The following is a 23893-nucleotide window of genomic DNA, read 5'->3' on the forward strand; positions in this document are numbered from 1 at the left end:
CAGAAAATGTTTATGATGTTCTACGTCCTGGAGAGAACAGTATATGTTGTGTGCTGCAGATATCTTACTTTATGTACGACTCTTCCATCATTGGTAAGAAGAGGAAGGTGTTCGCCTCATCGTCCACAGGAAGAGACGGGTCAAACAGCAGGAGGGTCGGCTCTGTCCAGAGTCATGGAGCTCTAGGGGAGTTTCGTGGACCAAAAACAACCATGCTTTAAACAAAAGGGGGCTGCGTCGGTGCAGGTGTGTTGCTTCAGGTACTGAGACAATTAAAAAGTCCAGTTGGAATAACAGATTCATGAGTTTGAAGGTTTATCAGATTCCCAAACACTGCAAACATTGTGAGGAAGGATTTTACTGCTTTGGAAAAGTATTACAGCAGCAATCCTTTTATCTTTCATCTCCAGGTAGTCTGTCAGGTCAGTTCTCTTCATAAAGCCTAGAATCACAAAGAGGATTACGAGATATATGTATATATATATGTATATATATATGTCTGTTATATATTATAGCCTCTATAATCGATATATTCTTAAAATAACAATGCATGAAATGACAGTGTGAGGGACTCTCTGGTAGTGATGAACCTACAGAGACTCACCAGCTGAGTCTGCAGCTCCTCTCGGCTTCATGGAGCTTCATAGTGACTCTCAGCTCCTGGTCTATCTGTCCTGGTTCACTCTCAGCTCCTGGTCTATCTGTCCTGGTCTATCTGTCCTGGTTCACTCTCAGCTCCTGGTCTATCTGTCCTGGTCTATCTGTCCTGGTTCGCTCTCGGCCCCTGGTCTATCTGTCCTGGTTCGCTCTCGGCTCCTGGTCTATCTGTCCTGGTTCACTCTCGGCTCCTGGTCTATCTGTCCTGGTCTATCTGTCCTGGTTCACTCTCAGCTCCTGGTCTATCTGTCCTGGTCTATCTGTCCTGGTTCGCTCTCGGCCCCTGGTCTATCTGTCCTGGTTCGCTCTCGGCTCCTGGTCTTTCTGTCCTGGTTCGCTCTCGGCTCCTGGTCTATCTGTCCTGGTTCACTCTCAGCTCCTGGTCTATCTGTCCTGGTTCGCTCTCGGCTCCTGGTCTATCTGTCCTGGTTCGCTCTCGGCTCCTGGTCTATCTGTCCTGGTTCACTCTCAGCTCCTGGTCTATCTGTCCTGGTCTATCTGTCCTGGTTCACTCTCAGCTCCTGGTCTATCTGTCCTGGTATATCTGTCCTGGTTCGCTCTCGGCTCCTGGTCTATCTGTCCTGGTTCACTCTCAGGTCCTGGTCTATCTGTCCTGGTTCACAGACAGCAGACAGACTCAGAGACGAGCTGCTGAACATAGTGCAGCATTTAGCAGCTAAAGAGCCAGATGTTTCCGTCAGGAGGTGGAGGAGACCAGAAACAGAGCTAGCAGAGAGGATACTGGACTGACTCAAACAGGACTCCACATGAAGGATCATACAAACCTTTAAAAGGCGGTTCTAAAAGCTTTTTAGGAGCTGGAGTTGTTCACATTGAGAGTATTGCATGTTTGTATTGCATTTATTGATGCTGCAGCTTATAAACAGTGTCGGCCTGCGACATCTTCAGCCTAATTGATTCAACTCAGGAATCTACTGACACACCTGGTATTGATAAGTAGTTTCCTGCCACGTCTACCTGCTCCTCTCTTATGTACTTATTGCAGTAAATCTACAGTTCATCATCAGTTGTATTACTTCCTGTTTCAGTTTCTTGTTTTTCCTCCCCGTCATGGGTCCTTCACTCTTTATCTTCTTTAATTAATTTCTCTCACGATGAAGCCGCACACAGCAGTTAATTAATGACATTCGGAGACTCCCCGTGATGCTTTTAAATGACTTCATATGTACTCTGTACGTATGTGTTTGTAGCTTCAGTCGACTTTCCAGAAGCTTAGACAAATCTTTTCATGTTGACACACAGGCGCTTTTGGTTGGGTGGTTTTGGGGAGCTTAAGGGTTATACAAAAATGGAGCAATGAGTAAAGAAGATGCATACAATATGGTTGAAAAAAAAAAGCTGGAAAACATTATTATGAAATTATATTATCAGGAAATGGTCACATTTCAGCAGAGAGAGACAAAAGAGCTGCGGTTCAGTTACACAAACCAGAGATGGAATCCTTTAATGAGGTTAAAGGTCAGCTAACGAAGAGAGCATGTGGGAAGATGTAACCAGAACACTGTGTCTCATTTCTTAATCAGTGTTTTATGTTACGCAACGCGAAGAGAACAAGAGTCTAGAAATAAAAAGTGCCATCCAGAGGCTTCTTTGAATGTCTCTGAGTGTTTATGTCCAATCAAATGTCTCTACTTATGAGACCTAAATGTGCCTCATGCTCATACGAACAGATTCTTTCTTTGGTGTTATGTACTTAATGTTTTCTCTTAGGTACAAATTCACAAGTAGACCTGTGGTACAAGTTGAACAGTGCAAATACTCCGCCTTTCTCTGACTTAAGAGGAAAGATCTGTTTTAAGACTCATGATAATAATAATCTAATAATCATTTGTGTCTGATATCCACAAAAAGTTACATTATCTCATCAAAAACCCGTTAAATTAAATCTACTCTGTATCCCGCATTAAAAAAAACAATGAATATAAAAATATTGTTCATTTCAAAACTTTAACTGCGGGACTCAAGATGTCTCCTACTTCACATCACACTTGTGGAAGTTGCTTGTTGGACCGCGACCATCTCAGACGTGCACATCTTTAACTGAGATTTAAGGTGAGCGCAGAGAAACGCTTCTAATTAGCTTCTAGTGTCAAACTCAGTACATAACTGCAGCACGGTGATGCAGGAGATGTAGTGGCACTATTAGATCTCAGTGCTGCTCTTGGTACCGTGGACCGCAGTGTGCTGGTTGAGAGGCTCATGCAGAGTTGGAGGGGTTCTCCTTGTACTCCTTCTCCTTTGCTGATGTCTTGAAGCTCCGTGGTGTGAAATTCTTTTTACTCTCAGGTAGCCTTATATAGCAATTAGCGTGATGAATTGCTTATGCTATGCACATGCAGCTGCACACTCTGGTGGTATTCATCTGCTTGAAACAAGTGACATTCAACAAGTTTGTGCAGTTATTTATGATAAAAATATGAAAATGTTCTTTCACGAGCCCAATGTCCTCACAAGGATAGAAACATAAGGACAGGTCTTCTGCATTTGTGTTTAGATTTATTAGGATGAGTTTTACTGCAGTTATGCAAGTATTTGATTGAAGTGTGCGAGTGTATAAAGAGGTGTGCTCGCAGGGCAGAGGTCTAACCCTGACCTGTATATAGAAACCTCACGTCAGAGCTGCTTAAACAAGGAAAAAGTCTGAAATACATTGTGGTGACGTGCAGGACTGTGACACCGCGGCCCACTCTCCAGATGGCTGGAGAGGCCTGAATATACAGTAGAAGTGAAAATTATAGGTGTGATTGTCCACCTTTAAAAGAGACCATGATTATGAGACTCCCGCTGACTCGGCAGGTTATGGTGCGTGACGTGCACGTCAGTCGTCTGTGTGTCACGTTGTTCTGTCAACATGCTCGTCTATTTAAAGGTTAGTCGTTCTACATTTTGGGAAATACACCCATTCTGAGCGTTTGATGAGTACAGCCAGCAGACGTTTAGCTTAGCTTAGCATAAAGACTGGAAACTAGTTAACATTTGAATTCACATTCCATGAGGTTGACTTTTGTGGTTCAGAGAGGAATATCTCAGCAGCTGGTGGACGGTTTGTTATGAAATTGTAGCGACAAAATCAAGATCCTTAGAGGATGAAATCTAATGACTTTAGTGATCCTCTGACTTTTCATCTAGCGCCACCAGCAGGTCAAAGTTTTCACTGATCCTGTGAAATGTTTCTACTTCCCATCTGCCTCAGCTGTACTTTTACTGCTAATTAGCAAATGTTAGCATGCTAACATGCTAAACTAAGATGGTGAATATGGTAAACATTATACCTGTTAAACATCAACATGTTAGCATTGTCATTGTGAGCATGTTAGCACGCTGACATTAGCATTTAGCTCAAGTGCAGCCGCACAGAGCTGCTAGCATGGTCTTGTTTGTTATGTAATATCAAACAGTGATGCTATTTTCATTTGAGCAATTATGCATGTATAATAAGAGATCTGTTGAACTTCAAATACACACACACACACACGCTGAACACACATGCATATGAACTGGTAAAACAAATGGGGTAGTTTTTAAAAAACATATAAATACCTCCACACACAGACACACTTAAAGTATGACAGAGATGTGAGTTTACATGTAACACACACACCTCTCTCCTCCCGTTGTCAGTGAAAACCGGTTTCTCATAATATTTGTAGGCCACCCTGCGGCGATATTTATTTTGCCGTATGTGGTTTTATTGCGTTTATTGTAGCGCGCCAGCTCCACATGGTTTAACGTTGGAGTAACGGTGTTTATGAAGGCTTAGAGTGGGAGAGAGGCGTTCCGTTTGGTCCAAAGCTGGCTCTGTGTGGGTGTGTTCAGTCTGTGTTTGTATATCTAATTGTGCGTTGTGCTGGTGAGAAGGTCCAACAGCGAGGGTGTCCAAGTTGGCTGCTGTACAGCGCTGCATTCATGGGATATTTGACAGAAAGAGACTCACAGGCATCCTGAAGTTTAACAACTACATGTAAACAAACAGATGAAGCCGAAGATGTATAGATGTATGTTGTCTTAATGCTGGATGTCATTAAACTAAACTGTCCCACGTTTAGAAGGTTAAAGCTTACCACTGTACAACTACTTGGGAAAAACTTACTTTATTCTTTAAGAGAAGAAAGACTACAAAAAAAAGGGGGGGGATAGCAAACTAAACTATTATCATGTTTGAAATATTGGTTGAAAGGACAAATATTTGAACCGCTAGCTTTAGCATTAGCTCAGTGAGGCTTCAGCAGTGGAGAGTACAGCAGACATGACTGAGGACAGAAGATGTTCTCAACGGTCTCACTTATAAACAGTTCCCAAAGCGCTTTACAGATCAGGCCTCCATCAGGAGCAACTCAGGGTTCAGTGTCTTGCTCAAGGACACTTGGACATGACCACCACAGATAAAGACAGAAGGGTTAGGGTTAGTTTAGAGTAAAAGACACCAGACGGACCGTGTGACAGTGTGATGGGTAAAATGTAAGAGTCTCTCAAAATGTGGGCGCATCGCGTCCGGTGTAGACGACACCTGAGAGCGTGTTTCTTTGTGCATCTTTAGTGTGTGTGTGTGTGTGTGTGTGTGTGTGTGTGTCTGTACTGTTTCTGCAGGTGCTGGCCATATTGAGAAAGAGAAGACAAAGAAGGAAGGCGAGGCGACAGGTACTTGGCAGCTCACGAGCAGAGTAATGCTGCTTAAATAGCCCTTTCTCCCACACGCATGGACACACTTACAAGAGCCAGACACACACACACACACACACACACACACACACACACACACACACACACAAACCCATCTCACTCCACACAGATGGGAATCCCAGATTTATAGTATAGCAGAGTCTGAAACATCTCCACTAATGTGCCTTGCGGTGACAGAGTGAGCTCTGTACACACACACACACACACACAAACACACACACACACACACACACACACACACACACACACACACAATCCCAGAAGATGTGCATATGCCCTCACATACCTGCACATGTAACACTCACACTTTCTGTCTCTTAAGCATGTGCTGTACACACATATTATTACACACACTTACTGTCTGACTTTCTTTCACACACACACACACACACACACACGCTGAGCAGCAGTGTGGCGGTTCAGGATGCAAATAGGAGGAAACAGACAAATTATCTGTCTCTCCTGGAATGCCTTGATGGAGAAGAGCGTCGGCCAAATGCAGCGACTGGAGACTGTTAAAGAATTCGTACCACCCGTGTTTTCTCTCTGCCCTCGTAGTCGAGGAGGGGGCTCGACATGCGAACTTTCTGAATGAAAACAGCTTGTGTGTGTGTGTGTGTGTGTGTGTGTGCTCAGCAGCGTGAAACTGGACCCGTCTTGCTCCTTTTTCTTTATATGCTGACTATGATAAATAGACCAGTCAGCCGTAGCGCAGCCGAGTGTAAGAGACGGACACGGTGGGGAAGTAGCGTGAGTAATCATCTGTAACACTTTCATGTAAATAAATGTCTGTTTTGCTTCTCTGTGTTTCCGATTTGAACAGTGATTTACGGCCCACTGATTGATTAACAGGTTGTCTTTGGAGAGTGCAGCAGCTCTAAAAGTGTCACCAACAAAACAGTTTTGTGTGGAATAGTTTGTTTTTATTTCTGTGTCGTGTCAAACATTTGACGAGATTACAAGACGCAGCTATTCATCAAAATAAATATGGAGCTTTAGAGGTCCTGTTGGGTGGATTTTGTTACCTGTGGACAGAGCCAGGCTCGCTGGATGTTGAAGTTAGAACTATCTACACCTCCTTGTTTTGTTCTCAGTGTACAGACAACAACCACCCGGGTGACTTTTATCTGGTTTTGAGCCCAGATCTGAAGTTATAAGGACCTTTTCTCGATGATTTCTAAACAGATTTAAGGACGCTGATCCTCGATGGATGTTAGAGATTGTGAAACCACTGATGTCTGTGTCTTTAGCTTTGACTGAGTTCTGAGAAGACGTGGTGGGATGTTCTGATATGTTCTGAATAATACAGTATATTGATATTTGTTTAAATCCCTAATACAATGACTGCTTTTACATTACTTTATGATTTGCTAGAAGTGTGTTTGTACAGCACCTGACTGCTCCACTCATCTACACACCTGTTCCCCCCGGCCTTCCCGCCCACCTCCTCACCTGCATCTCATTCCCTCATTAACCTCTCAGTACATATACTGGTCCAGTTCCAGACCATCTAAGTTGCTTATCCATAATAATGCATTATAAGTTATTTGATTATAGTTTGTATTATTAATGGGAATGTGTAAAGTAACTAAAGGCATTAAATTAATGTATTGGAGTAAAAAGTACAATAGCTCCCTCTGAATTGTAGTAGAACTATAAAGTAGCAGAAAATGAAAATACTCAGTACAGGACTTGACTTACTTACTTGACTGCATAGTATATATATATATATATATATACATACTATATAATAACACTGATATACATCTCGTGGCTTTGAAACTGAAACTCTGTCATGAAGTAAAAAAGGTTGTAACCTACAACACTTCCCTCCCCGGCTGTGACAAAAACTCATCTCCTAATATTCATCTTTTTCCTGACACTTTTGGAAAAGTGAAAAATTAGTTTGAGCCAAAACGCACAGGTGGTCAAAATGTTTTACATCTTTAAAGTAAAAAAAGACTTCTGGCAACAGGAGGCACATGAGGGGAGTTTCTGGTGATTGATGAATCGCTAGCAATGATATCTCTTCTTTTCAACACCTGGTAATGATAATGGTTCACAGAGTGAGGCGTCCCGACTGAGTGTGTGTGTGTCTCCAGTATCTATCAAGCTGTGTGTGTGGCCATGAGAGCCTGTGTGAGAGAGTGAGAGTGAAGGAGACAGAGAGGTCAAAGAGAGAGAGAGTCGTCTCATCCTTCAGATATACTTTATGGATAAAGTTTAGTTTATTGGCTCATAAAACATAAAAAGCAGTGCTGGAAAAAGAACATCACATCCTTTACTTACTGTGAGTGAAATAAAGTACATTTTAAAACTCATTGTAAATAAAAGTCCTGCTAATTTAACTTGTAACATGAGTGTCTAAAGTAAACGTGCTTAAAATGAAGAAGAGGAGAGTTTAGTTTCACTGTCGGGTGAAAAGTGCTGAATCTGTTGGTTTTATCAGATCCGATCAGTCTGAGAAAGAAAGAAAGAAAGAAAGAAAGCTGTTACTGTCGATGGTATTGTACTCTTTGTAGCCACACAGCCGGTCGGTCCTCCTCTTTATGTAGAACAAGTGTTTGATGGATTGATTAAATTTGATTCAGACGTTCACGTCCCTCTCAGGATGAACTGTAATAACTTTGGTGATCCTCCGACTTTTCATGTAGCGCCATCATCAGGTCAAAAGTCTAATTTGTCTAATACAAATACTAATTTGTTCAGCCTCAGCTGTACTTTGTCGTCAGTGCTAATTTGCAAATGTTAGCGTGCTAACATGCTAAACTCAGATGGTGAACAAAACATCAGCATGTTAGCATTGTCACTGTGAGCATGCTGATGTTAGCATTTAGCTCAAAGCACCGCCGTGCCTTCGTACAGCCTTCGTACGGTCGACTTCTCTAAGTTAGTGTGAGATGATGGTGCAACTGAACAAAGAAACGAGTTCAGAGTGAGACTAACTAGTTAACAGTTAGTGTTGACTTACCACTCAAACTTAACATCAAACTCATGTTCAGTGCAAAAAGCTGCAGAACCTCAAAATGGCAGTTAAATGACAGAAACTGATAAAAGAGAGAAATATAAATCTGAGCTTCCTAAACGAATGTACTGAAACCAGAAACATGAGGGAAAAGGATCAAGATGCAGCTGTTGACACTTCCATGGAAACAGGTCTCCTCCTCGAAGGTAACAACATACTGTGGTGCGCTTCTGCTCTTACACTCAACAAGTGAATAGAAATGAATAGACCTACTGTATCTTAACACGAAACATGTACGCCTCAATCAAATGCTTTCCAGGCCGGGGTTTGCGCTGAAAAGAGAGCTATGTTTTCACAGCAGAACAGAAATTGTGGGTTTTTTTGAGCGATTCCTGGGGAAGGAGGAGGAGGAGGAGGAGGAGGAGGGCGAAGCAGCAGCGCAGCACTAACTCATGATAAAAAGTTGGAGGTTGAAACTGGACTGAAAATGTACTCAGCTGCTCTTCTGCCAAGGCTCGAAGATGTTGACCTCTGAAGAAAAATACCCCCCTTCTGGGCTGTACATTTAGACTGTAACCTGGTCTGTGTGCTTTAAAAATCCACCCTGTTCAAGTGCACACACACACACACACACACACACACACACACACACGCACACACACTTTTACACAAAATCATGTCAGTGCAAACAAATCTTACAATCACATTTTTATGAAAAGAAAATGTACAAGTTCACAAGATAATATGGAAATAAAAACCATTAACCCATACACACACGTACATGTATACACACACGCGTATACATACACACAGATACACAGATACACACCCACATGCATGCTGGGAAAGACATACACAGCTGTGAACGTAGGTGTCATACACGCCATGCCAGATAAAACGGCTCTGTTTTTCTTTGAGCAGCTATTGGCGCGGCCACATGATAAAATTCCTCCCTAACATCTGTCGAGGAGAACCACGACCGCATTTACTAAAAAGTTAAACACCGGTCAGCTCGGCCAAGCCAGATCTGATAGCAATAAAAACCCGGCAAAAGAGGTTTGGAAGGAGATGTGGTGAAGAGCACAGCGGGGCAGAAAGAAGGAGGTCCGGAGGTCGCAGGGTGGACGGCCACATATGACGGGATTATTGTTATTATCAGGCTACAAAACTGCTAATCATCTGGTAATCTGCTGAAAACATCTTTCAAAACTCTGTGGAAGAACATAAATATGTCTTATATAAGCCACAGTAGATAAATGAGAATGATGTTCGAGGTGGAAACCTACAACAAGTCTGAGCTTTTATCTTGTGTTGTTGTCTTAAGTGAGACGCACAAAAAACACATATTCTAATAATCTTCAGGACTAATATATCATATTAGTCCTGTATATATCCTAATATATCATATTAGTCCTGAAGATTGTCATGCAATCAAACCCAGTTTTTTATACTATTTATAGGCTTTTTTTCAGAACTAAATATTCTGTCTGTTTCAATTTTGTAATTACCTTCTATTTAAAGTAGATCGAATCATTAGTGGCGGAGTCCGCCGTTCCCGGGTTGGATGCAAATTGCCCTTCAAGTGATGTCAAAGTAAAAAACAATTTATACAAAAATAATTGATTAAGCTTGCTGACTCAGAATTAATAGGCACTGTACGTGGACAAAGCAAAAAAGGTCACATTTATTAAGAGAAAAATTTTATTCAACAAAAATAACTAAGCTGAAGAAGAAAAAGAAAACTACAATAAAACTCTGCCACCTCATCTCTCCTACTCCTGAACAGTTAACAGTATTTTACTTTCTCAGGGTGGAAACACACAGAATCCCTCGCTGGAAGTCATGATGGGATTGTTGGCATGAAGTGCAAAGTTCAAATTAATTAACAGTGACCTGGAAGCTTTCTGAAAGCTTCTATATATCAGATTTACTGACTTACTTTTCATACTTTGAGTACATTTTGATGATAATACTTTTACATAAGTAAAGTATCTGAATACTTTTTTCTCCACTGGATGTGTCTAAAGTTATTAAATCGTGATTTTATCTGGATACGAGAGAGTAAATCAGAAATCTATGGTGCTTTTCTCCCGATTTAGTTGTCTTACTGTTAAAAAGTGATTAGAAAGATGATTATTCCAAACGTAGTTACTTGACGAACTGAAAAATATATTCAGATTACAGATAAAGTGGAAGAAAATATGTGATTATCAACATGCAGCACTCCATTAAATTGGAGGTGTGACGGAGATGTGGAACACTAAACCTGGACGAAGTTGTTCAGGTCTGGAGCTCTCAGTGGGAACACAAGCCTTCCGGGTGTGTGCCGTCCTCTCATGGGACACACACACACACACACACACACACACACACACACACACACTTCCCGAAACATCATTGTTAAATCGTGTAATAGTTGCGACCATTAAAGTTGTATTCAATGAAGTTAAGCCCTGTTAAACAGGCCTCCCTTTTCAGCGTTGAAGATGGAGGGCATATGTTTCTGATTACATCTGAGCAGGGAAACACAATAGCCCTCTTCAACGGGGTTCTTGATCCTGTTCACTTGGATTCGGCCTGACACTTTGCCACAATTCCCGGCCACAAACAGCGACAAGGAAACCCGAAACCCGTAAACAATCCATGTTTCTGCTTTACTACAGATTTCTGGGCTTGAAAAGGCGAACCGCAGAGTTCACTACAACGTAATCTGATTATGGGCTCTGTGGGCCAAAGGCCGGGTGGGGACGGCCGTGGCACGGGGCCAAGAGAGCTGCTTTATGGAATAATATGGAGAGTCCGTTTCCATAACGTCCATTTAGAGAAGAAAAGCACTTTAGGGTTCATTATTCACTGCCTCTAAAACCATTCATCCACTTCAAGCTACAGCTTTATTGTTTTTGATCAATATCATGGATTCTACTCAGATTTCTGACCTTTATGTTCTTCATTCTGTTCGAAAACTAATTCAATCATTTGTGGTTCTTAAGTGCGCAAACATGAAGGACGAGCGACTGTCATGAACACAAAAAGAAACAAATGACGAAGCACTACTGATCACGATCATTCCCCAGTATTAACCTCAAGGCGAGGTGATTTTAACCCAATGAGAGTTAGATGAGAAAATCGATACAGCTCTCATGTCTGTATGGTAAATATGCAGCTAGCAGCCGGTTAGTTTAGCTTAGCATAAAGAGTGGGAGACGGTGGAAACAGCTAGCCTGGCTCTGACCAAAGGTAACAAAATCCACCCACCAGCATGTCTCACTTTAAGACGCTATATCTTCTGTACAAATCCAAAGTGTCAATGACAATGAGGTCATGTGCCGGACGGTTTCTTGGCCAGGAGAAGTGACTCCTGTCGCCACCGTGAGGTTGCCAGGCTAGCTGTTTCCCCCTCTTTGTGCTAAGCTAAGCTAATCGCCTGATCGTGGTAGCTTCATATTTACCTACAGAAATGAGAATGGTGTCGATCGTCTCATCTAAAGTGAACTATTATTATAACTTGTTAGTTATTTCAACCCAAACCAGGATGTTTAAACCATATATGTGTCCTTCATTTGGAGGTCATGAAAAGTCAGGAAGACATAGTGTTTATTTAAGTGAATAAAAACTTTAAAAGCACTGATATAATAGAAAATATCTAATTTAGGAAACAAGAACTGTGTTTTAAAAGGTTTTCTTAGGGCACATGTGTCTTTACAAAGACAAGAATGTAAATATTGAGTGCAAATTAAGAAAAATGTAAAACTTTTCCTCCAAGAGCAGTAATATTATACCCAACAAGAGCCCAGCTTCCAGGCCATTGTGTTTCTCCCTAAACAATCCCATTCCGTGATAGGAGGAAAAAACGTACAAGAAAGCATACCGTGAAGTCAATTTCCCAATTATGTTTCATTTCCTGTCGAGCCAACACACTTTTACACCGTCATAAATCATAGGAAATATCAGTCACCATAAATCATACATGGAGATTTAAATCAGCTGTTTGTATAATTCAGTGCCTGTATCTCAGATGGGCTAATGTGTGGAAATGTGTGATAATTAAAGCCAGGCGCTCCCTCCGTGGGGAATACTGTTTCCCAACGTGCATTTAACAACACTCTACTGCTTCAACTTGTAACTCTGCTTACAGGGCTGCAGTAGCAGTGATGGAGTTTGATTTGCGGGACCAGTTTGCCCTGATGGGGAACATTTTCTGTGAGCTGAACGTGGCTCTTTGAAGGATTTTGACAAAGATTGTTGAAACGTGACAAGAATGTTTTTTACGTTAACTTCAACATCGAACAGAAATAAATGTAAATGAAAACTATGATTTCTGTTTTTGAGTATGGATGGATGGATGGATGGATGGATGGATGGATGGCAATGTGGGTCCGACATTTGGTTCAGACACTCATGTTCCCCTTAGGTTAAATTGCTAACAATGTTAGCATGCTAAAATGCTAAACTTATATGGTGAACATGGTAAACATACCTGCTTGTCAGCCTTTTTTAAACTAGGTGTTGAAAACCAAATGTTGAGAGAAGTGACAATAAATAAAACCGCTAATCGCTCACGTTTTCACGTTCGTTTCTAGGAATACATTACAACCCTTCACTTGGCTGCACAGCTTCAGGTAAACACTAAATACACACATACCTTCAAAAGTACAAGTTAGTTTAGTAAAAACATGCTAAAAGAAGCAGTTTCTCATGCTGGGAAAAACAAAACCCACTGTGAACACGCTTATCTGTTTCTGGCATTTGTTGCACGCATCTAAATTTAGGTCTGTCAGGTCTTGAGCGAACGGGTTCCTTCCCGCATCTGAAAAGAATGAGCCGATTGTTAACCAACACACAAATCACAGGCGCTATAAATCACCGCCTTTGAGCAAACATATTTTTCATTTAATTTGCGATAAACAAAATATGAATGTGAAGTTTACATCTCATGCAGCAGCCGCATGATTTAAAATATGTAGTTTCTATTGTGTGTTAATGAGAACGAGGGGGGGGGGCTCCGCAGCTGGACAGTTGCAACGAGTGCTTTCCAAACTCAACTTGTGTCCTGAGCACAAATGAGCTGCTCTGCGATTAAAACACAAACTGAACGGTGTTGATATCCCCAAGCTCCTGTCTTCAAAGTCTGTCCTAATACATCTGTCCAGACACTAACTGTAACATGTCCTTTAATGTTCTGCAGTTTGTAATTTTTAATCCAAGAGTCCTGGTTTGGAGCTGCAAAGCTTGCTTAACTCCAGTCCTGCTCAGCCTCTCCCCACCTTTGCCTTGTCAGTTCAGGTTTCGAGAGAGGGGGCAATAACACTGGCATGCCTCAGCTTTGATTAAAGGAAATGCTTACATCACTCCGTCTCCAAGAGAAACAAGCCATTCGCTCGGCACAGATGGCTTCATCCAATGGTTGAGGAGCTTTACGAGGGGCAGGCAGACAGGTGCGCTCGCTGCTGACTGCGTGAGACGCCGACAGAGAAGCGTTGCTGCTGTTGTGTTCCATAGCAACAGTAAAGCTGTAGCTGTCGTGAGGTTGAGTGTGATGGTATGTTTTAAATAGACAAAATAAAATGTACTGTTTGGTTTCTGGGCTGTAAAAGGTTTGAATAAAAACCTCAACAAAGGGGCAACGCAGACCTGATGCTTGTGAAAGAGTTGCGGCCTCTATGTTGGAATGACACTTAAAGCTGCTAATAATTAAAAAATCACACATATACCTGCATCATATTTACAGAGCAGTTCTACAAGATTATCTGTGACACTTTGCCCTCCTCTTGAATCGAGCTTCGACCTGGTCAACAAACGTGAATGTTGTGGAATATTTACAGACATTACATCATTCTTAGGTTAGTTCAAATAACCTTAAACAGTTATACTGTCATTACTGTTTAAAGCTTATGAACAGTTGCCTTGTGCAGCTTTACTTTAAAGTGATCTCCACCGTATGCTTTAATGCAGCTGTTGAAAAACAAGTTGCATCCTTCATGGAGCAGCAGCTTCAATTCACTGACAGTGTCTGTGAGAAAATGTTTATTTTGGTGAATGTATTTTACTTCTCAAAGCGACGCTGAGAGAAAATATGGATAAATGAGGTTCTTCTGTGAAGAGAATAACCTGTAGAAGTTGGTTGTAATTGTTTGGTGTAAGACTGCCGATGCAGGAGGAGGTCGTTGTGTGTGCGACGGGACCTCGTTACTCTTGAAATTCAGTATGAAAGTGTGTTTATTAATAAATGACATTTAATTCCAGCTGTGCATATTTGTGTGCTAACAGGCTGTAGAGGAGCCACTCTTAGTGTATGTCTGCTGCATTTAAGATCTATTTTTGAATATCCTACTTTGAATGTATTTTGACTCAAATTCTTGTTTGATTTTTTATTTATTTATATGGACTACTTTTTTGGAAGCCATTTTCTTATGTACACAAATATGTAATTTTTGTTTTTTTAAATTTGGGGGGAAACTAAAGAAGCAATCCTGGCAAAACAAACTATGAAGTCCCCACAAACAGCACCTGAAGGCCTCATATACTGCTGTGCGTTGGTCAGCGCAGTCCTCCCGCTCTTTTTGATACCTGGGAACTCATTTTCATCACCTGACTTTTTGTAACTTTCAACCAAACTTGCAGCAGCAGTTTGTGAAGCCGACCACAGACACATTTTTGTTCCAAATCAAACACAGTTATTCTTGGGTTAAATGGTGATTTGGCTTCTGAAAATCTCACAAATTCCTTTGATAGTTTAGTCTACGGAGCCTGGGGGGGCAGAGGTTCAGACTGATAGGAGTTTGGAGCTCAGTCAGTTAGACATTTTTTATTGAAGAGTAGTTTATGCAACTTTCCCACATTTGGAGCAGGTCAGATTAGCACTTCATCACTTGCCTGTATTTATACATCAGAAATTCTTTACATGCTTCATAACAAAGTCTTGGATAAGGCACACAAATTACTCTTCATTGTACATCTGAATGGGCGAAGGCACAATGGCAGATAAGTGCTGGAAAAGGGCATTTCTGAATATAATTCACTAATGTTTCAATAGCGTTTCTGTTACACACAAACTTTTTACACCAATCAGGACACAGATACAAATCTGAAGAGAGAAAACAAAAGCAGTAACAATCAGTTTGAGTCCAACATGAGAGCAGTCTTTTTGAATCAGAACTTTTAATCCAGTTGTGCCTCTGTTATCTTTTTGTTTTTGGCTTCTCTCAGATGCATCTTGCTCATCGCCACCAACATCAACATTACACACAAGTTTTAGTGAGTGGGTGTTAAAGAGCATCACCTCCATGAGTTTATCTTTCTCTGTTTAGTCTTTAACAGTGTGTAACAGTCTTTGGTATGCAGTCTGATAGTCCACTTGAGTGTGAAGAGTAATGGCTGTTGCATAGCAGTGAGTTCGGTCACAGTCGGCTGAAATAAGAACTGTTTTTCTCAGTGTTGATCTTCCCATTTTAGGTTTGATTACATTATTAACAAACAAATCCATCTCTCCTCAAAGTGAAGGGCAGACGCTGTCTTTCTTTCTCTTTCTCGCCGCGCGTGTCACCTTCCTTTGCTACCTGCAACCACACGACTCCACCACCATGTCCTCATACTGCTTGTAGACGACGTTATTGGCCGAGTCGATGTAGAGTATGCTGATTGGGCTGAGGCGTGTCGGGACGCAGCAGGTGGGCGGCGTCGACTCCGGGTCCATGGAGTTCATCAGGGTCTGTATGATGGCGTGGTTGGTCGGCTCGAGGTGCGAGCGAATGGGGAAGTCGCACACGCCGTCGCAGTGAAAGGCCTCGTAATCCAGCGGCGCGATGATCCAGTCGTCCCAGCCCATCTCCTTGAAGTTCACATGGAGTCGTCTCCGGTGACACCGTGGCCTCGTCTGCGTCTTCACCACCTGATGTTGGGGGAGGGACTGCGGCGGCTGTTGCAGTGGTTTTTTAGCCCCCCTTGCAGCAGGAGCTCTGCGCATGCGTCGCTGTGTGAACAGGTATTCGTAGACAGTTTTGTTGTCATGGCCTGACCGCGCTTTGATCTCATTGTAGAAAAGGTCGCGCTTCTTGCTTTTGCCAAACACCAGGAAGAAAGCCTTTTCCTTGTTGCTCCTGCCAGGTCTGGCAAACCCCAGAGTGCGCAGGTCCATGGGGCGACCGCCTCTGTGCTCCAGGGCCTCGAGTTCAAAGCACAGCTGCTGGGAGTGCTGGTTCTGCTGGTTTTTGAAGCCCTTGAAGACTTTCCATATGTCAAACACTTCCCATTTGCTGCCGAATCCACCTCCGCCAAGCAGATCCTCCGTGGTCCTCGTCTGGAGCAGAAAAGCCTGTTGTTTACCTGAAGCGCAGGTGTACAGCTTCAGGCACGGGGACGAGCCTCCTCCACCCCCTCCTCCTCCGTCCACAGCTGTGGATCCCATTGAGGCTCTGCGGGGGTCAGACAGGCGCTTCCTCAGGATGCGTAGTTCGGCCCCCAGGAGCCCGTCTCGTTCCAGAGAGCTGACGTTGAAGTGATACCTCTGCCGTCTCAGCTGGGGCCCACGCTCGTCTGCGAGGGAGGACAGAGATACCAAAGCAAAGACGCAGAAATATGAGTTGAAACTGACAGAAAGGCAAATACTGTACACAGAAGAGGACAAAAGTAAAAACACTTGTAGACACATAAAACCTGCAGGTGCAAACATGACCCGGGTGAAAGAAAGGATGCATGTTCAGATATAAATACACACATGCAGACGTGTGAAAACGTACACGCACACTAGAGCTGCAAAGATTAGTTGAAGGATCGATTAGCCAATCAAAAGACAAACTATCAGCAACATTTAAAATCAAATAATCTTTTAAGCTAAATGGCAAAACATTTACTGGTTTCGATTCATTGATTAATCTAATCGATCTGATCTAATCTGTAATGAAAGTAATTGTTAGTTGCATGTGCACACACACCACGAGCAGAAGGTGAGGGATAGAAAAACTATTTACACATCTCCTCACAGCCTGCTAATATTCCTTCTGCAACACACACACACACACACACACAGTCGTCACACACACACACACACACACACACACAGTCGTCACACACTCACACACACACACACACACATAAGCACAGAAACATCAGGAGGAAAGAAGTGAATGGTGTGGTGTGTAATGTTTTCTTTTGTTGTCAGTGAGGGAAACCAGTGAACTTCCATGTCCAAATGAAATCCAGCAATGAAATCCACCAAAGCACACACACACACACACACACACACACACACACACACACACACACACACACAGCAGCAGCCACTCTGCTCACTTCTTCTCACGTCATTCCCCCTCCTTCCTATCCAGGACTTTAGCATTGAAAAGTACATTAGAACCAGACAGGGAGACCACATCGGACTGTAAACAGGCCTGTTATTATGGACCTGCAGCTATTCACTGCCGATAGACAGTTAAGCAGCATCTGCTGAGGAAACAAACCATCGACGACACACACACACACACACACACACACTGTGAGGACTGATTTCACAAACTGGCACGAACTTTTAAAACAGTTTGGAAGACATGATTAACTCACAGGTGTGGTCTTTGTTATCACCTCAGTCTTTCAATCTTTCAGTCAAACTGAAATTAAAATGTGTTTTTGAGTAATCAGCACATCTATACAGTTCATTGGGTACACCTAGCTAAAACTAATGCAGTCTAATACGGCAGTCATGAGTTTTACATTGCCAAATATTTTCCAAAGCGATGTACAAGTGAGACACAATCCAACAGTAGATCAACTGAACTGAACACTCAACTGACACAAGTGCCACAAGACTTGTACACAAGTACATTTAGAAAAGTACTAGAGCTAGAGATGGATCAAGAGATAAAGAGAGAGAGAAAGGGCGTATTAGGTGAGCAAGTACTCTCAGAAGATATAGGTCGTTCATTTGTGAACGAGAAGGCCCATAAACCTGAGGGAGGGAGTTCAGGTAGGTAATGTGCTGGTGGCCACTCTGTAGGCATTACTGACTTGAACTCTCTACGAGCAGCAACAGGGGGGATGGAGGGTTATGAAAAATGGGGTGACATGAGCTGTCTTTAGCTGATGTGCTTCTGAGGTTTGGACATGCTCAGTGACAGTTGGTAGAGTCATCAATCACAATGCCAAACAGCTGGATACTAATATTGTGCTGAACAGAAGGACCCGCTGGGATCACCACGAGTTCAGTCTTAGATTGAGTAGAAGGTGACGCTCCATCATCCATTTTGAGATATCACTGAGGCAGTCTGAGATCTGTGCTGAGGAAGGACAGATAGAGCTGGGTATCATCGGCATAACACCGGTAAGAAAAAACACGTGACCAGATAATCAGACGAAGGGAGGTGGTGTATATTGAGAAGAGTAGGGGACCAAGCACAGATCCCTGTGGTACCCCAGTGGAAAGAAAGTGATGCTTGGACTCTTCTCCTTGCCATGCAACTTTGAACGATCGCTCTGTCAGGTAGGACTCAAACTACAGTTGTGCTGTACCAGAAACGCCTCGTTCAGATGGGGTGGACAGGATGGACAGGAGGACTGTGTGGTTGGAAGGGTCCAGGAAGATGAGAACTGATGACTGGGATTCTTATCAGGGTTTCTGTCAGTTTCAGTGGAATGACGGCTCTTGAAACCAGACTAGTTTGGATCAAGTAGATTATTTTCAGAGAGGAAGTCTGAGACTTGGGTGAAAACTACTTTTGAAGCTTGGACCGGCCTGTAGTTTTAAACTTGAGATGGCTTTTCAACAACGGGGTAACTTGGGCCTGCTTAAACATCGTGGGGCATGATTGTGGGTGAGATAAGGCTTGAAATAACTTGGAGTGAATAAGATCCAGAGGACAAATGGTGGGATGACTCAAGAGCAGAAGTTTAAAGACATCTACCTCAGTGAGAGGGAGAAATGCAGTAAGTGACGCACCCTTAAAGGAGATGCACTGCGGTTGGGTGGTTGGGTGGTTCAGTGAGTTGGCCACTAATGGCTGTTATCTTGTTAGTACAGCAGGATGCAAAGTCATGAGCGGAGAGAGAGGTGGCTGGTGGAGGGGGAGGGGTAGTGTCTCTATGATCCTTTTGGAGGACGTAGTTTGTGCTTCTGGTGAACTGTATTGCATTAAACAGACAGGTTTTTCTGTTATTTAGCCTACCCTCATTGATATGAACGGGGTGGACAAAATAATGTAAAACAATTTATCTGCTTCCTATACTTTCCTTCTTTCATCCCCTTTTCTTTTTGTTTGTTTACTTCTTTCTTCTTCACCTTTTCTGGTTTCTTTCCTTCTTCAACTGATGAAAACACGCCCAAACTGGAGATGAAGAACCACACTTTGTTCTTGTAGAGAGGATGCCTTTGTTGAAAGATATGAACATGTTGAAAGACCATTCAATAATCCCACCACGATATGAAGGTGAAAAGAAATGACTCTCCCTTTGTGCTAAAATACAACACAGCGTACAATAAGGTGCACAGAAATACATGCACGTCTGTATGTTTCATTATTAATGTGATTTTCTTTGACTACCGTGTAACTGTGATGTGTAATATGAGACACATTACATTACATTAGCTGACATCCAAGCAACATGTGGCAAATGAAGTGAGATGTAGAGAGGCAAAGAAAGAAAGAACAGGGGAAGTGAGTCAGTGTGAACAGAGATGTGTCAGGCCATCAGTTACACCTTCGCTCACCCCCTCAACATGCGGAGGAGGTCACCAGCGATTTGCTGAGGACACACTAAACAAATAAAGCCCAAATTAAAAGTACATTAAGTGCTTGAAATGTAAACCTTTAGCAGGGCTAGAAATATTAAACTCTGGTCATTTAAACATTGTTTTAAACAGTTTTACGCCGTAAAGATAACATTACACAGGGGGGCCACCCTACGTGTGGCTGTGAGGAGTGTTTATTTACCCTCCTGAGGCCGTATATCACTGAGACCAGCAGTGCTGCCAATGACTGACCAGATGGCTAGAAACACACACACACACCCACACACACACACACACACTTACAGAAACCAAAATGCATCAGCAGACACACATGAATACGTAAGTATAAATATACACATCTACATGCCCTAGAGCTTAAAGCCCCTGGAAATCAAAGTTAGAGTTCAAGGGAAACAAGTAGATCCTTGTTGGCCTACTGATCACAGTAAGAAGACAACTGAGAAAATACATTTCAGGGCCTTTAAAGGAATAGTTCAGTATTTTGGGAAATATGCCAAGAGAGTTATTGAGAGTTACAGATGTCTGTATGGTAAATATGAAGCTATGGCCAGCAGCCGGTTAGCTTAGCTTTGCATAAAGACTGGAAACAGAGGGAAACAGCTAGCATGGTTCTGTCCAAAGGTAACAAAATCCACCTTGCAGTACCTCTAAAGCACACTAATTAAGTTTGTTTAATCCGTACAAAATCAAAAAAGTGTAAAAATGTTGAGCTGTGGGGCCTATGTGGTTAGAAATCATCCGGGGAAATGACTTCTCTATAAAACCACAACTTGACATTACGCTTTAGTTTTGCATGGATTAATCAAACAATATATAATGTATTAATACATATAATTAGTGAGCTTTGTGTCGTGTCATAGGTGGGTTTTGTTGCCTTTGGGCAGAGCCAGGCTAGCTGTTTCCCCCTGTTTCCAGTCTTTATGCCAAGCTAAGCTAACTGGCTCCCGCTCAAGCACCAACCTCCGGACGGAGAAGTGAAGCCTTAAACCTGCGTTCTCTCTAATGGCCAGCAGAGGGCGACTCCACTGATTGCAAAAAGAAGTCGCTAGTTTCAAGTCTTCTTGAATACGGCATGATGTTCAATTTGTAAATTATGGTCCCATTTAGAGTAAAATAGACATTAAAGCAGGCTTTGTTTAGGGCGGGGCTACCTTGTGACTGACAAGGTGATACAACGGCGACCTGTCAATCAGGATAGAGGCGTTCGGTTGTACTAAGAGACACTTTTTTCTGGTAAGTACATTTACAAGCTAACTTTTGTTAGCAGCTACTTCGCACGGCGTAGCCAGGAGCCAGGTGCAGTCAGGTAGGCCTGCATGTTGTCTTCCAGTTCTCTGATCCCCGGCTCCACCCTCTCGACCAAATATGGTCACTTCTGGCTACAAAAAGAGCAAGATGGCGACGGCCAAAATGCCAAACTCAAGGCTTCTAAACGGCAGTCCACAAACCAACGGGGGACGTCACGGATACGTCCTGTTACACAGTCTATACGTACCGACTGGTGTCAGTCTTCTCATCTCAAAGCCAAGTGTGTGGAACTGCTCCTTTAAAGCATACTGGGGTGACGTTTAGATGATCGCTCACTCAGCTCGCAGCAGCTTCCTGCTGCTTTGAAGTCAGTTCCAGCTCAGTTATGAGTAACAGAGTCGTATCTTTTCCCATCACTCCCTCTGTATGTGTGCATACGAGCGGCTGACCTTCCTGACTCCCCTCCAGATGCTCTAACTCTCTTACCTCATGGACTCCCCAACACAGGCATGTGTACATTTAGACAATTTACAGCCCTGTTTCCTGCGCCGCCCTCCTCTAGTAACCTCCAGACTGATGTTTGACCTCCAGTCCCCCCCCCCCTCAGATCTCCCAGCCCTCTCCACACTCAGCAGCCCTGTCCTCCACACTCCCAGGGCAGAAATCAGACATCATCTCCCCTATAGTTCCTCCTCATTCACAGCCTATGGTTCCTCTTGCTCAGCACTCCCCCCCCCCCCCTCCAAATAATATCAATGGCCAAACTGAATTTCAAACCCAAGGAAAAGTAACCATTAGGTGATTTAAGCTGCTGATTCACTTCAAGTCTGTAGTGCTGCCGAGTGTCAGGGACGAAACAGTCCTCAGACTAACATGGACTTCCTTTAAAGCTGAGGTTTACATATGATTGACTGCAGCACATTAAACAGGGTCTATGTCTATATATCACCAGAAAGGGTTTGTACCTCAGTAATGTAAAGTGTATTCCCTCTGCAGCACCTTGGTTTTCCTTAAAACAAAAAGAATTTAGATCTATCACATTGTCTTTTGTAAGTTCAGTGAACTTCGACTTGAATTAAACATTTTTGTTCAGCTGGAAGATTCTTCATTCAGAATAACCACAGAAACGTTTGTTCTATGTGGGAATTAAGCGCTTTATCTCTGAAACAGCTTCAGGAGAAGCGCTGTCAGAGACGAGCAGAGAAAAGGTCGTCAGGGACAGAAGTGGACGCGCACGGAGAGAGAGAGCCGTCGTGTTTACCTTGTCCTTTATCCACGAAGCTGGTGATGGTGTTGGCCAGACCCGCTTCATGCAGAGCGCTGCTGTTCACGTCCCCAGTGGAGAGAGACCAGTACAATGACAGCATGTAGTCGTGAGGAGTAACCAGCGGCTGTTTGTGATGCGCTTCCCGGTCGCTCAGTTTCGGTCCCTTGTGGCTGGTTCCCCGCTGCGCCACCGGACCCGCGTTCTGCTGCTGCTGCTGCTGCTGCTGCTTTTGCGCACCGGTGGCTCTTTGGGGAGGCCCGGTGCGCACGGGAGCAGCTGCATTCGCTCTGGAAGCAACTTTCCCAAAATGTTTCCCCGGTGAGCCGCCCCTTCCACCAGCAGCCGCAGTCCCGACTCCTTTCCCTGCTGCATGTGCGCTAAAAGCCGCGGGAGCGTGCGCTGTAATGTGAGCGTCCCCGCCGGGCAGCCAGGAGCGCACAGCCTCTTTGCGCCCTAAGATGACTGCTCGGTCCCGTTGTTGCTGCTGCAGCTGTGGACGGTTCACCGGCACGGCCCCGCGGCGCAGTGGCGAGGATGAGGACGCAGATGTCGCCGCTGTAAGTTTGCTTTTAATAACAGTCGTCTCGCCCTTGATTAACGGCGGGCCCGCGCGGATCCGCGTAATCCTCGCCGGACTCACCGGTGAGGGTTTCCAGGTCCCAGAAGCGGTCGCCGGCTGCCTGCCCGCGGCTGGTGTGGCCCCACCGATTGCTCCGCCGGTTCTTCCGTGGGTTTGCTCTCCTTCCCCGCCTCCTGCCGCGCGCTCCGCTGCCTCTCCAAGCCGGTGGTGGTGGTGCTCGGTCGGTGTGGTCCGGCTGAGTGAACCGAGGACGGGATGCAGGTAAAGAAGAGTCCAGCAGCTCAGCAGAAGAGAAAGACGCTTCACAACTTTCATCCTAAAGCCCTTTTGCCTTTTGCCAGGCCGTCATTGTAATAAACCGCAGTCTGTTCAGAATGAATTGACCTGTTTGTTTAAAAAAAGAAGAGGGAGCAGTCCTGTTCGGTCCGAGTCTCTCATCCTCTGACTTCACTCCGCGCTCTGCCTGAGGAGAAATGAATAAAAAGAGCCTCTCCCGACAGAAATAGGCTACAGACATATGCAAGGTTGTAAAAGCAAAGATGTGGACTATAACTGACTTTTATAAGTTGAAGAAACAAATCCTGCAAACCCGTATTGTCACACTCGTCATCTGCAAGCAGCATAGTGCTGGAAGAGATCCTGTCTGTGATAGAAGTGCAGAAATCCCAGAAAAGGCTGAGAAACAGTGGACTTGCATTAAACCCTCCACGGCACGATTCTGCTGGATATCTTGTAAGA

At 43.6% G+C, this 23893-nt stretch overlaps 1 protein-coding gene across 1 annotated transcript; it reads right to left on the reverse strand.

Annotated features, from left to right (window-relative positions):
• Positions 1–15126: 15126 nt before the first annotated feature.
• On the reverse strand, positions 15127–23470 carry gdf5 (growth differentiation factor 5). The gene is made up of 2 exons (XM_070902456.1): positions 22570–23470; positions 15127–16855 (listed from the first exon to the last, which is right to left on the reverse strand). The coding sequence occupies exons 1-2, from the start codon at positions 23468–23470 to the stop codon at positions 15876–15878; spliced, it is 1881 nt and encodes a 626-aa protein (XP_070758557.1). The 3' UTR covers positions 15127–15875.
• Between the last annotated feature and the right edge of the window lie 423 nt (positions 23471–23893).

The sequence above is a fragment of the Enoplosus armatus genome, chromosome 3 (assembly GCF_043641665.1).
Source record: "Enoplosus armatus isolate fEnoArm2 chromosome 3, fEnoArm2.hap1, whole genome shotgun sequence".
In the NCBI taxonomy this organism is placed as follows: domain Eukaryota; kingdom Metazoa; phylum Chordata; class Actinopteri; order Centrarchiformes; family Enoplosidae; genus Enoplosus; species Enoplosus armatus.

What these genes read in the sequence shown, in the direction of transcription:
- gdf5 (XM_070902456.1), bottom strand. Translation starts at nt 23,470, where the DNA reads ATGAAAGTTGTGAAGCGTCTTTCTCTTCTGCTGAGCTGCTGGACTCTT. An exon ending in CTTCGTGGATAAAGGACAAG is followed by an intron (nt 16,856 to 22,569) that starts GTAAACACGACG and finishes CCTCCCTCGCAG; the next exon opens with ACGAGCGTGGGCCCCAGCTG.